Below are 16556 nucleotides of genomic sequence, written 5' to 3' on the forward strand. Positions count from 1 at the left end.
CGCCAGCAAATCAACACCACGCGAGCGCCTCTCTCCGCACTTCCTCATTTCTTTTTTGCAGGTCCCTGCACTAGACTCGGGCCCCTCGGAGCCCAATTGACCGCAGAACCACCACACTCCAGCTGTCAAACCTCTCCACTGCCTGTCTAGCTCTAACGACACTGGCTGTTTCAGAGCCCGTCTTGGCAGCGTTTTGATCCTATGGGGTGATGCTGAGCCATTTGGCAGCAGCTTCATCACTCGACATCGACTGAAGAGTTCTGGAAAACACCATGCTAGGAGGGGCACTGTTCTGCATGGCGCTATTTTCCACGTTATTTCGACCAACGCGGCCTGTCAAGGGTCTGTGTCTAAGTCTGAGCTTTCAGACACCGCCCACTGCCTCATACCCGTACCAGGGTTCTGCTTCGGATGTCCCGATCCAAGTTCAAGCTTTGCAAACAGATCCAGGTTGATTGATCTGACCGGGTCCGTGTGTTGAGGCCATTCTGAGAAAGTCTGACAGTCGTATTCGCCTTCACATCAGTATCAGGTCCAACCGCAAGTATCATCTCTATTCCATTTTCCAGTCACCTCACTACGTCCAAACTGCGTACGTCTCTCTTTCTCTTCTATAAATACATCAATGTCATCTCCAAAACACGCTTATATTGCATTCTATAGTCGAAATATTACAGTCACGTGATATGCGCGTGACTTGAAAATTCTTGTTTCGCTAAATCCAAGGCCAGGTCCTACTAGGCGACAGCGATCTGATCCTCGACAAGGATGTAGATTACTAGACTTGATTTGGATTTGTAGAAACAGTCCTGATAGTACCATATGGCTTGTCACCAACTTTCCAAGGAATGCAAAGCGGCGGCTACAACGGCAGGAGCAGCTACAGCAGTTGACCATCAAGCTCAACCCATCCCGCCGAATCAGTCAACCGTGGGAGGTCCAATTGCAGGGCACAAGTCTGGCACAGCGGCAACAGCAGCGGTTGCCAACCGATCTCTATCCAACGCGCCTGCAGATCGGTCGACCGCAGGAGATCCTGGTAGAAACACAAGTCGACTATAGTGGCAGCCCAATTACTCCAATTATCGGTAAGGGGGTAGATTGCCACACTCAATTATAATTTATAGACAGCTCTATGTTGGTTAGATGTTCAATTTTTCTAAAAAGCTATTCCAGAAACTACCAATGAGACAGCTCTTAGCAACTCTTCGCTACCTTTTCAACGTCACCCGCACGAGACCAGCACACCACCCACAAGCGGCATACTACCCCGTTTTCAGCATCAGACAAACAAAGCACTGGCACCCACTCCAAGCCACGCCCCCCCTCACACTGCGCTCTCCACCCTCCCCTTCCTCGCCGGAAACACCCCACTCATATCCCCAACCGGCAGACTAACCGGGAACTCCACCGCCGCCAGAATCTGCGCCGCGAGGATCCACCACGCGCCCGCCGACGCAACAAACCCGAACGCGCCACCCGCCTACCCAACAACAACATTAGCCACCACATTCGCCCTTCAAGCACCAGATCAGAACAGAGAGAGCAACACTCACAGTCAGACACTTCCCCGCCACCCCCGCATTTCCCCGCGCCAGCTGCCAAAACGCCGCCGTCAGCAGGCTGAAGCACAGCGTCAAGCCCCACTCCACAACCATCAGGCAGATGTTCAGGCGCAGCGTGCCCAGCGCGAAGAGCAGCGACAAGACCGCCATGGCGAGCAGGAAGAAGCCGAAACTCGCCGCGAACGCCGGGTCGTCAAGCCCCGCGGACGGGTGCGCGGCGCTGTAGGCCGCGGAGTAGTGGCCGTATGCGCCGAGGGACGGCGTCAGGGTAGCGGCGAAGGAGAGCCAGAAGCCGCCGTAGGCGCCGAAGAGGACGAAGGGGTAGGTGTTGCCTGGGCGCTCATCATCAACCGTCAACCATCTGTCGCGTAAACTGCCACGCCGGTTTTGGGGAAAGGGGAAGACGCACCCATGATCCACTCCCCTATGCTCCCGATGACCATCAGCATCCCGCCCATGAAGTAGTACGACCCGATGGACGCGGCGCCGTTGCCGCCCGCGCCCCGCCACCCCATCACGTCGCAGGAGAAGGGGGTGAGCGCCATGGCGAGGCCGAGCACCGCGAGCGGGGTGGGGTTCGCGAAGGTCTTGCGCAGGGAGCCGTGCACGGGAGTTTGCGGCGAGAGGTAGTATTTCTCGAAGAGCTCCGGGGAGAGCGTGACGCTGGGCGCGCGATGCATGGGGGCGAGGGGGTTGTTGGGAGGGGGCTTTTCGTCGTGCGGGGGAGGGGTGTTGGTGGAGGAGGTGGACATGGTGGCGGTGGGGTTGGGGGATGAGGTGGAGGTTGGATGATTGAGGTCTGATGGAGCAGATGAGAGGAGGAAGAGCGCTTTAGATATAGGGGATTTGGATGATAGATGGGAAAAAGGGAAGTATGTGGAGCCCTTTATCAACTTACCCCCTATAGCATCGCATCGGCATGGTGCGGCATCTTCGAAGCAGTTTGGATGGCTTATCTGGCTCTTTGATTGGCTCTCGCCGTGTGGAGAGATAGAAGAGGAGATAAAGGGTCTTTTCGCTCCATGAATCGCTTCATAGCCCGAGAAGCGTGGAGGCTGATTGTGAGTGTCGATCGACTCCTAGAGACGCAGTGGTATCACATCTCTACTCTATCATGCCATCTAATTCCCTCTTTACTATACATTACCGTCTGTCATTTAGTGTGTAGTTGTTCCCACAGGCACTTAAACAATACGACACTATCCCGTCCCCTTCACGTGCCCCAAAGTTCCCCCCAGAGAGTCAAATACGCAACACCGCATAACCAAGAACATCCACAAAAGCACAAACGCCATCAATCGTCCATCTCTCGCTAATCCGGCATCGCATGTGCGTATGTTCAGCATTCGCCGGTCTCGGTGTTTGCGTCTCGCCCGGGCTTTGATGCGCTCGGCGTTTGCTTTCCTCTCCATCAAGTCGCAGATCCGCAACGCAGACAGAATAAGCTTTACGATCATCTCTTCTAGCTCGAAGGTCTCGGGATGGGTTAGTCCGCTAGTACCGTCGTCGATGAAACGTGGGTGGTCGTCGATCCGCCCAAGCAATTCTCACCAACCCCAACTTCATCCCTCACGACGCACTACCTCCCTTCCCGCCGCAAAGCCGCAATATCCACGTGCAGAATCTGCACCCCCTTTTCCATCCTCGCACTCGCTGCCAACTGCCCGTTCCCCGTGATCCGGCCGGTCAACCCAATCATCCGCCTCAACCACACCCTCTGCGCGCCCTCCAAGCCCAGCGCCGCCGCCGAGATATTCAGCGGCCAGGGCAGCAGGGACGCCTTCCGCGCCGACAGCTCTTCGGGCGGTGGCGCGTGCTTCACGACCTCGACGGCCGTGTCGCCGGGGTCGTCGGAGAGTTTCACGCGGCCGAAGATGAAGCTGGCGCAGATGTGGGCGACGAAGGTCGCGCTAGTCGCGATAGCGCGGGCGTACTGGGCTTGAATGATGGCGGATTGGGGGTAGTCGAGCTCGGAGTGGAGGCGCTGCAGCCCGCGGGAGATGATGATGTTGGCCGCGACGCAGGCGGCGCGGTAGCGGTTCCACGCCGTGGCGTGGAGGAGATCGAAGTGCACATGGACGGTGGTGCTGTAGAAGAGCGTGCTGTTGGCAGTGCCCGTAGCAGAGATGGCGGCGGGTGGGAGGTCCTGGGTAACGTAGGACCATTCTTGGGGGATCTGGGCGGCTCAGGCGGCGAGTTCGGCGTCGAGTTTGCTGGCTTCGGAGATCAGGTTGATAGCGGAGTCTTTGAGGCATTGGCGTTCGAAAGGGTCGGTGGGAGGACCCTGTCAGATCTTTTCTCGGACGGTTATGCCCCAGGCGCGGAGCTGGGACAGGCGGATGATGTAGGCGTCGAAGCTGAGTTCGAGGCCTTTCTCGCCGAATTCGAGACCGTTGTGGAGATACGCGGGGACGGCGAAGCCTTGTATTAAGGCGTTACACATCTAGGTTGGTCAACTGGAGATCACAGTAGTGTTTCAAGGCTATGTCTCATTCAGGCGCTATTGTTCACTTCCTACTTGTCGCCGGACGTTTTTGTCAAGGCGAATACTCTTTTCCGTCAGGGGATTGAGGGATCGCCGGAGGTTGAGAATGGCCATGGCACCGTTGAGATGATGAATACTTCCCCAGAAAAGGGGTTCTTGAGTTGAAGTGTTGCAAACGATGTTCTAGGTGGCCTTGACCAAAGGTCCAGATAGTAAATGAAGCTTTTGTTGTTCAAGTACCTCATACGACACCAACATCATCACATTCAACAGCGTCTCATCAGAGATAGCTCGGTTTGCGTTGGCTACTGATTGCTTTGCCATTGAGATGCACGAGTCCTCTTTCGTAGATGCTAACCTTTATACGACGCGTTCTGCACGTTCCACGCCCACGGCTAGGGTACGGCATCCTGCATGGTGCCCGATCGGGGGAGATACTGTAAAGAGGAAGACGAGAAGGCCTGCTTCGGAGCAGCGCAGAAAGGATCCCTTTGGGAGTCAAGAAATTCGTGCACTTTTAAAAGCTGGCGTTTGGCTTACAGCAGCTTAGCAGGGCCCCCTACAAATCAGAGACCTCCGACCTGCCGAAGTTGAATGCATAATTATGCACATTGCAAAACTTTCAAACATTATATAACTATTCTCTCTTTCAAGCTATCAAGCCGTTTGCGGAAAAGGAAGCCCTAGTCTCTCTTATTAGTTTGCGCCTACTCCGCCCTTAATCGCATTAAAACTAAGCTCTATATAATTTTGGGAAGTTCATAATGTTTCAAGCACAGCTTTACGATCAGCATTTGGTGTTGGACGCTACCTCCTAGGAAGCCGAGAGGCTTGGTGTTAAGTCGCATCAGGGCTACGGCTAATGCGCACGAGCCGACGCTAGCAGGTGACCTACGAAGGGATTTGTTCAACGTTCCACGCCAAAACGTGCGGTCACGACACCTCAACCGTTAGAGTGCGGCAAAGCGAAATCCTGCCACCTTCACTAGTCGGGCATTACCAACTCCACCACACCGATACAGTTGCATCCTTACGACGTACCAAGCCACTGCTTGCATGGTATCTCCAGCTGAGCGGCACGGCGGCGAGTAGCAGGCCCAACGGCAAGGCACCTCAGATTCTGCATTGTTGCTTGAAACCTTCCAGAGGCACTGGCTCATCTGTCGCAGAACTATTGGCACTAACCCAACTGTCGCACACGCAGTCTCTGTTGATCGGGACTAGCTCGTGCGACCCGCGACACGACAACCACCTGACGTTCGACTGCCTAGCCCGCAGGCAGGCCCGAATGGCACTCTGGGAAGACAGTGTCTTGCTAAGCTGGCTTCACCCTTGAGACCACTGTGCTATTTTCTGCACCTCTAAGCATCCTGTTTTAGGTGTGACTCATCTACCGCCGCCAAGACCTGGAAGCGCGGCCAAGCTTTCGCTGAACGTTCCGATTTCCAAACCATCTAAATACATCGCTGGGTATGGCGAGCAGCGCGGGATATAAGCACCGCTCTTCACTCGGCCTTGATCCGTCTGCATACCTTGGAGATCTTGTGGTCGATAATCGCCATATGCCCGAACAACAGCTCTCCAGTTCACGCAAACGTCAACGCTCAGAGTCTCAACCGAACGAAATATCGGAACCGGCATCGAAAAAGCAGAGGCCCGGCGATCTCAGCGGATCCCAACCACCAGCGACATTTTGGGATAACTTATTGAAGATTTGGTGCCGGTTACTCGAAACTTCCTCGCTCAGCCAAAGAGAAATCGCCAAACCGCCCAAGACCCCGTCGACTATCTTCGCTGTTGCGATCTGAGGACCTTGAAGGACGTAAAGCTGTTTACCAGACACGGTGGTCCAGATCTGTCGGGCCTGAGGAATGTATGGGCTGCAAGATACTTGCCGGCTGATGTCAAAGCTAATGGGTCTTTCTACTATGTAGTACCCCGAACCTATACCTCCTGATTACACGATGAGCTCGAGCTAGTCTAGTTCTTAGAGCCGACAACAGGGTTTAGTGAATCCCCCAAGCACTGAGCCCACCACGAATACTATAAAAATAAAGAGCACCGGGGTTTATAACCGCGCCTTTTAACAACACCTTGTTGATAACGCCGTTTATTCTGATATATACGAATACCCTAATGGCCGTGTGCCCGCGAAGCTAGACAACTAGAAGGATTTGAAATGTATATTGGCACAACCTCGACCATCTCTTTCACCATCTAAATTCGCTGATGAAGAACATGAAAGATTTGCGCGGGCAGACGCGCATGCCGCCAAAGAAAAGCAAGTATCAGAATTGGTGATTCCCATCACCGAAGGCAAGATCGCGGACGCTAGGTGCCACTCGGGAGGAATCCCGTTCACCAACCTCATCCCCCTGACGGACGGCACGCTTAAACCGGGAACCCAGACGTCTACTATGGCGCGCGCCCGGAACAGCTCGCTCGAAAAGTCCGCGACAGGCTTGGCGGCCAAATCACTCCTTCGACGCAGCACGACCTTCCCATCGCGCCGAACTTTTTCCTGGCGGCTAAGGGGCCAGATAGATCAGCTGCTGTCGCCAAACAATAGACTTATTACCACGGCGCATTAGGAGTGAGAGGCATGAACAGTCTTCAGTTATACGGGAAAGGCGAGCCTGTTTCCGACAACGCCTATACCATTACGTCGACTTATATACGGGAAAGGCGAGCCTGTTTCCGACAACAATGCCTATACCATTACGTCGATTTATATGCGGGAAAGGCGAGCCTGTTTCCGACAACAACGCTTATACCACTACGTCGATTTATCACGACGGCCAGCTCAAGATGTACACCAGCCACCCTGCTCAGCCAACTAGTGCCGGAGGCGGGCCTGAATATTACGTGACTCAACTCAACACCTGGGGCATAACTGGCAACCCTGAATCCTTCCGGCAGGGAGCTACTGCGTACAGAAATGCAAGAGACTGGGCAAAAGAGCAGATAGACAAGGCCATTCAACAAGCGAACGAGAGAGCTAACCCGGTTCAAGTTGAAGCACCGGCACCAGCAGGTGATCCAGCGGGTGATGCATCAGGTGCCATCCCAGCTTCAAGTTTCGTGACTGCGGTGTCGGATACAGAGGCCTACACCATGAGCCAGGAATCTCGGACGTCGCTGAATGAAGGGGGCTTTGAGGAATTTGATGGTTCAATACAAGACTCTGCGGAATACAGAGTTCCGGCCAAACGTTCTCGTCTCCAACAGCCTTATGGAAAGCGACGCAATACTGACGTTAGCGGTGCTGAAGAAAGTGATGGATCCGCCGTAGTTCATGTCGCGCAAGCAAGCAATGTGACAACTCGGGAGAGCTAAAGGCGGTCGTGGACAAACGGCAAATTTCATTATCACGAAGGACAAAGTCTTGTGAAAGAGCAGACTGAGACTCCTGCTGATGTGTGGATTTATTTTGATCAAGGCTAGGCTGGTCAAAGAGAGAAGAAATGGAAGTGGTGGACATCGGCAACCGGAGAACTCCTGTATTCTTGATGGCAGTGTCTTTCTGAATTATACGTTACCTCACCGAAAAGCGAAAGAGGAGTATTGCGAGAAAATTCTGTTGAGGTCACGCGCACAGCTTTACATATCTGAAATTAAGTATCGAACTATTTTCTGGTGACATCGCTAGTAATATTTGCGTATGGCCTCTTCCACTAGCTTTATGGCTTTATATCATCTCCTCAATTCTGAATGGGTTGCCTGCTTGCATTTATCACGTGCGCTAGACCACGATGCCTTCCCTAAACTAGCAATGCCGTCGACAAGCCATTCAGTCAGCCTACCACGGAATCATATGCTTGTATTTCAAGCCCCTCGACCCTACATCGCGGCCCTCAACGCTTCCTCTGACGCTTGAAAAGGATGGACTCCATCAAAGCTCCCGGCCATAGACGTGCGCGACGCAAGATCAGCAAGCTGACTGAGACGCCTGGAACGGGCCGCAACCACAGTTCAGACCTTCGTCCCCTCACTACAGCAAAAATGTGAGCAGTGGTGCAGGCTCGCCGGAGTCTACCTTGGCGCAGTGAAGACTGCAAAGCCACGTCGGCTACGGTCAGGTGAAGTGCTGTAGAAGGCCTGCACGGCGTTGAGGCTCATTGCAATGCAATCTCGTGGTGGAAGCAAGAAGAGAAGAACACCGCCAGCGAGGCTGGGGTAATGGCAATGCCATGGGACTGGCTGAGGAGGGACGATACACTGGATAAAACTCCACATACAGCTCAATGACGAACTGCGACATAACGCTACGTTGAGCAAGGCGGAAAAGGCGGTGCAAAAAAAGATAGGCACCGAGCATGCGAGAAGACGACGTTCGTAGGGCGCCCAATTCAAATTATCTTACCCAGGTCTGTTTTGTGGCTGTGTGCGTTTGGTGGAATTCATAACCCATTTGCCCTACGAATAAGAACAGGCCACGGATGCGATCTCTCGCAGATATTAAGAGGGCCATTTGCAAGCGGTGAAACAGATCTGGACGTATCCAACGCCATGGACTAGGCTATCTGCCGGTACCTGCATGAAGCCGATGATCCTACAAAGGTAAGACAAGACGCTGGATGGGGACGCGAGGCCTCGGGAAAGGTTTTACCTAGGCGCTCTGGCCGCGTGCTTCCTCCAACACCTCTTCTATCACCAGCCCTTTCGACGCCGTACCATGATTCCTAAAAACAATTACCGAACCTAAAAGACCGTGTGCAGTGTTACATCGCAGATTAAGTTTGGTAGCCATCTATTCTAGTCCAGACAGCACCTCGTTCATGCAAGACCGGAGAGCACGTTTGAATCCCCGCATTCCACGCCATCACACGGATCTCCGTACATCGGCGACATGTTCCTGTAACGTCCATACTGATACTCTCGCGACCCTTTTCTAGCACTGTCCAGTATTGAGTTCTCAGGACGCAATAATTCCGTAATTCAATTCTCCCTGAGGATTCTCCTAAGTGCTGAACATTTCAAGCCAAAAACGAAGTGCGCATTGGGATGTATTCATGGAAAAAACAAAACTTATCGGCGTCTTTCCATTTCAAAGAACGTGATTTTGGTATCAGGATAGTGTCAAGCTTGGCGCATGGAGGATTTGAGCTCGCCAACAGAGCACTTGAAGAGTTTCTTCCGGTCACCGTAGCTCAGTACATCTCCTTGGTATTGAAAGTCGACAGTAGTCTAAGGTCTATCCCAAAATTAGGCGTTTTACCCCCACACTTCTCGCTCCTCACACCGCATTTCGCCATATGGTGTATTACGATCAAGGTTTTCACTTCGCCTACCGCGGTCAGACGATCCTGTGGACCATTCACCTTCGTCTTGTAATATGTTGCCATGCATTGGGCGTGATGGCATACATAATGCTTCCACCTACTCTCTACATCTATACCTCCTCACCCACTCTCTACCTTCATACCTAGACCTTGAATATCTATATTCGTACGCCATGGGACTTACTCGGGCTTTCATCTCGTCTGCCTTGACTATAATCACCACTATTCTGGCACTAGTTAGTGCAAGCCCAACTTTCAGTCCTATACAGCCTCCTTCGTACCCTCTCGCAGTTCGCAGTCCATATCTATCGGGTATAGTTGCTTCTATACGTCCCATTGATAGTTTTTACGCTGATTGGAACTCCTACAGTATGGCTTCCAGGGGGCTTAGCTACCAATCTTCCTACCGCGGTTCCGGAGTTCTGGACTGGCCAGAAACTAGGTTGGTCCATCTTGGCCCGAGTGGAAGAAAACGCCAAATGGACTACATACAGTCTATTCGGCTTTGGTGGGAGCGATGCCAATGTCGTGGCAGCAACAGTAGTAAGCGGGGAATACACCTCGACACGTTCAACATTCGTATTGACTGCTGGCACGGTAAAATTCTCCCTCGAATTCTTTTCGCCTGTGGATCCGAGGAATTACGTCCGTCAAAGTTTGCCGTTCAGCTATTTCACGGTAACGGCTTCTTCATCCAAAGGCGTTCTAGTGCAAGTGTACTCGGCCATCGACAAATCCTTTACCGGAAATTTTGATGCAAACCCTCAAATCAGCTTGACGCACACTACCTCCGGCAAAACTTCGATCTACGAATGGACGCCTAGCAATCCCCAAGTGTTTGTAGAGAAAAATAATGCAGCTCAATGGGGAACGGTTGTGTTCGCTTCTCGCCAAAGCGATGGATCCAAGTCCCTCACTTACTCTACTGGCCAGCGGGACATGATTCGAGGGCAATTTGTCAGTAACGGGACTCTGAGTAACCCAAGTACCAGTGTGGCGGCCGACACTATCACAGCCTATGCTCACGATCTAGGAACTGTCACATCGGCTGCCAGTGTTACCTTTGCAATTGGCCACTACCACGAAGATGCTATTAACTATTTGGGTGCTCATAGGACACCCTATTTTCGATCTGTTTACCCCAACTCAGTCTCGGCCCTCATCCATTTCCTAGATGACCATTCCTCTGCACGTGCAGACTCACTCGCGTTCGAGAGTAAACTGCACGACCTGGCAATTGAAACGGGCGGAGAGAAATACCGAGACATCCTTGCTCTCACTGTTCGCCAGGTATTTGGTGCTATTGAGCTAACCATTCCTGGCGGAGCAACCCCAACGGATACGGACGACTTCCTAGTGTTTATGAAAGAGATTTCATCGAACGGAGACATCAACACCTTGGACGTCATCTTCCCAGCAATCCCTCTCTTCTACGTCCTCGCGCCGGAATATATTCGCCTCCTTCTCGAGCCTGAATTACGATATCTCAAGAACGGCGGTCCCAATCAAGCATTTCCCGTTCACGACTTAGGCACCTATCCAAATGCTGTCGGCCACGATGATGGAAAAGAAGAGCATATGCCTGTCGAAGCCAGCAGCGTCGTCCTCATCGCCTCCCTATGGTATGCCAAAGCTACCGGTAATGGCATCTGGAGCGGTTCAGGAGGCACCTTCACCAGCACCCTCACCAACTATGCCGATTTTCTCAGCGACGAGAACAATGGCCTCTACCTCCCATCCCAGCTCAGCACAATCGACGGACCAGGCCCTCTGGCCGGCCAAACCAACCTCGCCATCAAATCCGCCGTTGCGCTCAACGCTTTCGGTGTTCTTTCCGGCATAAAGAAGTATTCCGATAGAGGCCTGTACTACGCGTCTCAGCTCTACAACAGTAGCGGTGACGGGATCGGCCAGAGCTGCGGGGATGCAGCGCCGCACTTTACGCTTCAAACGAATGATGTGCATGACTGTGCCGACTACGCTTTCTCGACCGCCTTCAACCTTTATCCCGACGTCTTATTGGGCCTAAAGACGTTTCCACAGGCTGCGGTTGACATGGAGGACGCTTTCTACCCTATTGCACGAAAAGAAGCCGGCGTCCAGGCAGACACGCGAGGTGATTGGATGAGCACATTTTGGGGCTTTTGGGCCGCAGCAAGTGGAGAAGAGGGCGGAGTCACTGAGAAGCAGTACATAAATGATATCTATGCTTTCATCTCGAATGGGAAGAACACTCATCCGTTCTGCGATCGGGTACATGTTACCGGGGACAGCGTGGGCTTGGAGTATACGTGGCGTGCGAGACCGGTGATAGGCGGTCACTTTGCAGTTTTGGCAAGGAAGAAGGGGCCTGATCTGATTTGGAAATAACTTGCTGGTGGGAGTGTGGTAAAAATGGCAGAGAGCGTGAGGCTGAGTAGCGGCATCCTGTAGCACTGCGTTTGGTTTCTTATATCACTGTGCAGCGCGGCTGTCACTTAACTGTTTGATACAAACTAGAAGGAGCCCCACCACAAGCGCCCAAGGTAAAGCCTTTGACACGCCGAACTCCAACACTGGAAGGACGTGAAGTCAGGAGAGTGAGTCGCTCAACGCATCGATCGCCTGTACCTTTAGGAACGCTCTGCCTCTTGAACAGCATTTGTCTCACGAGACCAACGGGAGCAATGCGAATACCAGCAATCACCATGAGCAGGTCGCGCTCATCGGACATTCCCGCCGTCATGCACGAAAGCCGTTATTGACAGACTCCTACGACTCTAATGGAGCAGCATCGAAAGTAGCATTAAGCACTACTACGGAAGAGTGGCGAGTCCAGGGCATCCTCCAATGCAAGGCAAATGGGCCTTGGACCACATTCACCCTCAACCCTCTTTATGTATCGGCCCTATCAAGAAGTCTCGAAAGTCAAGGGCCAAGTCCAAGTTCACCGGAGAGGAGAACGCGCTGCTCATCAAATTGAAGGGGGAACAGAATCTACCATGAAAACTAATCAAGAACTCATTTCCAAGAAGAACTGTTGGATCACTGCAGGTGCACGATTCTACGAAATTGAAGGGAAGAGCTGCTGTGCGAAAGATCCGGCGGTGATGGTGGGGCTTAAAATGTCCACGTTTGAGATAGTGGTACTCAAATCTATCTTAGAGGTCTATTTTCTGGCTTGGGGTTTGCTGGAGACCGCCCTCATGCCTTAACTTCCGGACCTAGACTACGAAGGAGCTCGTTTTTCTTGAGTCATACCCTGCCACTGAAATTAGGCGAGGGCATAGGACTCAAGAAAAACGAGCTCCTTCGTAATCTTTCAAATTGGCTCCACGTGCGCGGCTGGCGTGACATTGACATGGAGTGCTGGGGTACCATCGCCCGCCACGGACGAGAGGGTTAGAACTCACAATAGGATCTGGTCAGGCCCACGACCGTGTCAAGCGTTACCAGGTCCGGCAAATGGCGGCTGTCAACCGGCCTCAACGCGCGGCGACACTCGAGAAGCGCTAATCATTTTATCATCTAATCATGAGACGACCGAATTCGATGTTGAGTTCGTTGCAGAGCGAGAGCGCCGTCCATACGACTCGTCTACTAGTACCTCTGTGATATTTCCGATCACGTGAGGTAAGAATTTGGAGAACAATAGATGTCGATTCTATGTAGGAATCTAGCTAGCCTATATACTTGTAGGAGAGGCCCGTGCAGGCCTAATATGCGCTAGATCCACTGTAATAAGCGTGCCTATATCCCATCTCAGGGCATGGGTGGGAAGCTAATCCGCGTCACGAAATCGCATATCCGGCAGGTGAGTACTGATGAATGCGTATAATTTAGTAGTCGCTAATCCAACTCCGGCCCATTAGGAGATAGGAACGTGCAATCGCAGCCCCTACCGATCCCATCGTCGTCTTTCATAGTTGACATTCCTCTGGATGATATTACGAACTGGCAATCGCAGCCCCCATCGATCCCATCGCGGTCTCTCATAGTTGACATTCTCGGGATAATATTGTGGATTGGCCTCCCTGGGTCATGGATGCTCCACCCTACAACTCATGGGAACCAAATTACGAATCTAACACCGTCACTAATGAAGGCTGGCTGCCCAGCGTTGCAGAAGATGGCATGGCCTAAGGAGATAACGGCGCGTGGAGAGTTCTCATGTTGGGCTATGTACGCGTCGTGTTTCGGATGGGGATAACGATCTGATCACTAGAACCTCCAATATACGATCCTGGTGGCCCAGCTGCTCGGTAAACTCCTGATCGCAATGCGAACTATTATGTTTAGAGGATGTTTATAAGCGGTGGTAGGAACGCACTCTTAGGAAGAGCTTAATCAGAACATTTTCTCTCTGATTCTTTAGTGCAGCTTTTTGCTCTGCTTCACACCTCTCCAACGTAGCTGGTTGCGCCGCCTTTGAAGCAGTATATTCTGCCTCATGTTCCAACTCCCACTTTTCCAGTTCCTCATCAATATCTATTGGGAACTGCTCGAGATGCGATGGCATGGGTAGTGCAGGTAGATAGAGATAGCGGGTTGCTTGTTTTGGGATGCTCCGCGTAGTACTACGGCATGAAAAAAAAAATAGAGCAAGCTGCAGGGCACGGTGCGTTGCTTACCTGAGTGACGACACAAGCTTTGCTGAAGAAGGGGGGCGTCTTCAACGCGCTGTTGAAGTTTGCACATTTTGGCAGAGGGGTAGGCATTTGCTCAAAAGTCTAGACCATGTGACTGCCACCACCCAGCTTTCCGGCCCCATCCGTGCTGGTCTTGTCACGCGCCACTCTCCGTGTTTTGCCGGCTAGCGTAGTTCTGCGACTAAGCCACAGAGCCTCTTCGAACGTCAACTCTTTGACTCGGAACACACCGCTGAAGGCAAGAAGTCATACAACCCGCTCCTCTCTGCCTGTAATGGACAACTGAGGACTTATTCTCCGCAAGTATACTCGTAGCGCCCGACAAGCCATTCAATCAGCCGACCACAGAAATATACGGTGATCCCTTGGTCCCATGCATTCCGTGGCATTCGGCGGCCTCGTTCAGACGCAGGCCTAGACAATTACTAAGGCGGTAAGAGTAATGAGCACGTCGAGGCGCAAGGGAAAACCACGCGAAAGCAGCGTGGCTTATGCACGCAGGGGTAACGGCACAAGCTGGAGGCTGGAAATAATATAGCGGGCTGATCAAACCCTCGTCATATAGAGCTTTCTCTAGTTACCCATTTTCCCTTCCGCTTCCTTACGAAACATAACTAGATTTCCATTCTACCCTTCCCCGTGGATGATCCGGAATCATGGACCGCTACGTCCAGCTTCGAGCTCTTTGTTGAATGTTTCCTTGGTCTGGACAAAACTTTCATCCGCCCGTTCGATCACAATGGACACAAATACAATATCCTTACATCTTCTCCTCAATCCGCCCCATTTTCTGACTCGACAATTACGCATGTTTGTGGGATCATTGAGTCATGCTCTCATCTCGATGGCGCTCACGTTCTCACTTGCGAATCCAATCCCAACAAGGAGAACTTCCGTGCGTATGTTATCATGCCAGGAGGCAAATTCGAATTCCTTCACGAACCAGGTTGGACATTGTGGGGCTTTATCACGACAAGATCTTTCTGGGTTGTCTACGGTGACGCGAAAGATAATCTACCTCGACTTCCTCGGTTGAAAGATGAACTTGGGGGTAAGTCAAAAATACCATTTATGGTGAGTGTTGTCTAATTATATTATCTAGAGAAGCATTCTACGAATGGGTTGCACTGGCTGGCTTGATTGTAGCGGGTGGCTTGCACGTATTGGGTGTCTGAACCCGGTAGATTTTCAGTACGCGTAAAGTCCGACAGATTAAGAAATTCCACTCTCACAACCAATGCCCAGCCCGCTGTGACCTGTAACTATTCCATTCACCACCGAGGGTATTTCCCTCCCAATAACCTATCCAGTAGTCTAACATTCTCGATTGGTTTCTAACGTATGCCGATGCCGCATTCCATCCCACTCGAGATAAAGCAATACTAAGAATTAGCCAGGTTGGAACTTCCAGCCGTCTCACCCCCTCCGCAGCCACAGCAGTGGAACCGGAACCGGCGGCACCGGCAGTACGGCAGGTCATGGAGATATGGCAGGAAAGTTGGATTCTAAAAGATTTTCGTAATGTGTCTCAATGAAAGAAAAGTCTGTCTTTCACGTCTGCTCCCGTCAAACGCCTCCAACCACCACTTGCCAAATTTATTGAAGAACCCTCTCTATTGCAGCAAGTCTTGTTTTCCAGATTGTTCTCCAGATTGTTCAACAATTGGAAGTCTTGCTAGCTTCCTAAAAATGTCTTCCATTAACATCTTAATATCATCTTCAATCTCGCTTTTATCGCGCTACAGTAGAACTCCCCAGCACGCCCATTAACTATCTTGATTTCATATTCAACTCTGGACCCCTTCTTGGTGCTGACAAATCTTTTGGTTGGGTTGGAGTTACGCCATTCGGGAATACCCTTAAGCTGACCTATGATATGTTAATAATCCATGAAAAGGAAGGGAAGAGACTCATACTCTTAATCAACTTCACGAAGAGCAGGCTTTCATGGACGAAAAGCATATTGCTTGGCCTGAGGGAGGAGATAGGTGGAATGGAAATGTGATTTTGATTTGTAAGGAGGCGGAAGGATAAGAGGGCGGGACGGTCTATTTATGTCTCTGGCTGGCTGAGGAAGGACCTAACGGGACCTTTTAACAAATAAGGGTGAATCATGCAACTAGTTAGCCACGAATTTTGGAGCAGGTCGAGAATGGCTTATCGGGCGCCACGACTTCACCCAGACATGAGCGGGCTGTATCGCGTCCTGCCGGCGTGCTCCAATGCAAGAGTGACCGCGAAGAGCATTGAGGGCGTTAGCTTGTTCGACTCCCCAGTCGCGATACGCAACGCCCTCAGCATATTCGCGAACTAGACCAACGGCGTACTTCTGCTGCATCTCGAAGGCGTTCATCACACGCCTGCGGATTCGCGACCCGCTCCAAAATTCGTGGCTAACCACTTGCATAATCAATCCTAGTTCGTCTGCCGAAGGGCTCCTATATCGTAATGTCCTACTGGAGCGGCTGCCGGGCCACGTAGCGGGCTAAAGACTCGATGCCCCGTTATATAAAGCTTCCTTCAGTTGTTTTTATGGTTCTTGTTTCATTGCGGCCGCACTCTAGTCCTTCCCCAGCCAGAGAGATGAATAGGCACT

At 51.9% G+C, this 16556-nt stretch overlaps 6 protein-coding genes across 6 annotated transcripts; 3 read left to right on the top strand and 3 right to left on the bottom strand.

Annotated features, from left to right (window-relative positions):
* Window positions 1-1327: 1327 nt before the first annotated feature.
* On the bottom strand, window positions 1328-2245 carry BDZ99DRAFT_510945 (uncharacterized protein; the record flags this gene model as incomplete). Its single annotated transcript, XM_033724507.1, has 3 exons — window positions 1328-1483; window positions 1557-1897; window positions 1975-2245. 3 exons carry the CDS (start codon window positions 2243-2245, stop codon window positions 1328-1330), a joined length of 768 nt encoding a protein of 255 aa, XP_033573001.1.
* Window positions 2246-3719: 1474 nt separating this feature from the next.
* On the bottom strand, window positions 3720-4272 carry BDZ99DRAFT_466323 (uncharacterized protein). The gene has a single exon (XM_033720746.1). It carries the CDS (start codon window positions 4006-4008, stop codon window positions 3853-3855), a length of 156 nt encoding a protein of 51 aa, XP_033573002.1. The 5' UTR covers window positions 4009-4272; the 3' UTR covers window positions 3720-3852.
* A 1340-nt stretch (window positions 4273-5612) lies between these two features.
* Window positions 5613-8389, top strand: BDZ99DRAFT_490458 (uncharacterized protein; the record flags this gene model as incomplete). Its single annotated transcript, XM_033723053.1, has 8 exons — window positions 5613-5646; window positions 5826-5923; window positions 6042-6116; window positions 6222-6460; window positions 6741-7056; window positions 7279-7324; window positions 7495-7550; window positions 8291-8389. 8 exons carry the CDS (start codon window positions 5613-5615, stop codon window positions 8387-8389), a joined length of 963 nt encoding a protein of 320 aa, XP_033573003.1.
* A 1116-nt stretch (window positions 8390-9505) lies between these two features.
* BDZ99DRAFT_394782 (DUF1793-domain-containing protein) lies at window positions 9506-11702 on the top strand (the record flags this gene model as incomplete). Its single annotated transcript, XM_033715919.1, has 2 exons — window positions 9506-9644; window positions 9703-11702. The coding sequence occupies 2 exons, from the start codon at window positions 9506-9508 to the stop codon at window positions 11700-11702; spliced, it is 2139 nt and encodes a 712-aa protein (XP_033573004.1).
* Window positions 11703-13402: 1700 nt separating this feature from the next.
* BDZ99DRAFT_102727 (uncharacterized protein) lies at window positions 13403-13994 on the bottom strand. Its single transcript, XM_033712326.1, has 3 exons — window positions 13943-13994; window positions 13642-13888; window positions 13403-13597 (listed from the first exon to the last, which is right to left on the bottom strand). The coding sequence occupies exons 2-3, from the start codon at window positions 13828-13830 to the stop codon at window positions 13490-13492; spliced, it is 297 nt and encodes a 98-aa protein (XP_033573005.1). The 5' UTR covers window positions 13831-13888; window positions 13943-13994; the 3' UTR covers window positions 13403-13489.
* Window positions 13995-14439: 445 nt separating this feature from the next.
* BDZ99DRAFT_102809 (uncharacterized protein) lies at window positions 14440-15235 on the top strand. The gene is made up of 2 exons (XM_033712330.1): window positions 14440-15011; window positions 15063-15235. The coding sequence occupies exon 1, from the start codon at window positions 14604-14606 to the stop codon at window positions 14994-14996; it is 393 nt and encodes a 130-aa protein (XP_033573006.1). The 5' UTR covers window positions 14440-14603; the 3' UTR covers window positions 14997-15011; window positions 15063-15235.
* The last annotated feature ends 1321 nt before the right edge of the window (window positions 15236-16556 follow it).

This window comes from Mytilinidion resinicola (assembly GCF_010093595.1).
Source record: "Mytilinidion resinicola strain CBS 304.34 unplaced genomic scaffold BDZ99scaffold_17, whole genome shotgun sequence".
NCBI lineage: Eukaryota > Fungi > Ascomycota > Dothideomycetes > Mytilinidiales > Mytilinidiaceae > Mytilinidion > Mytilinidion resinicola.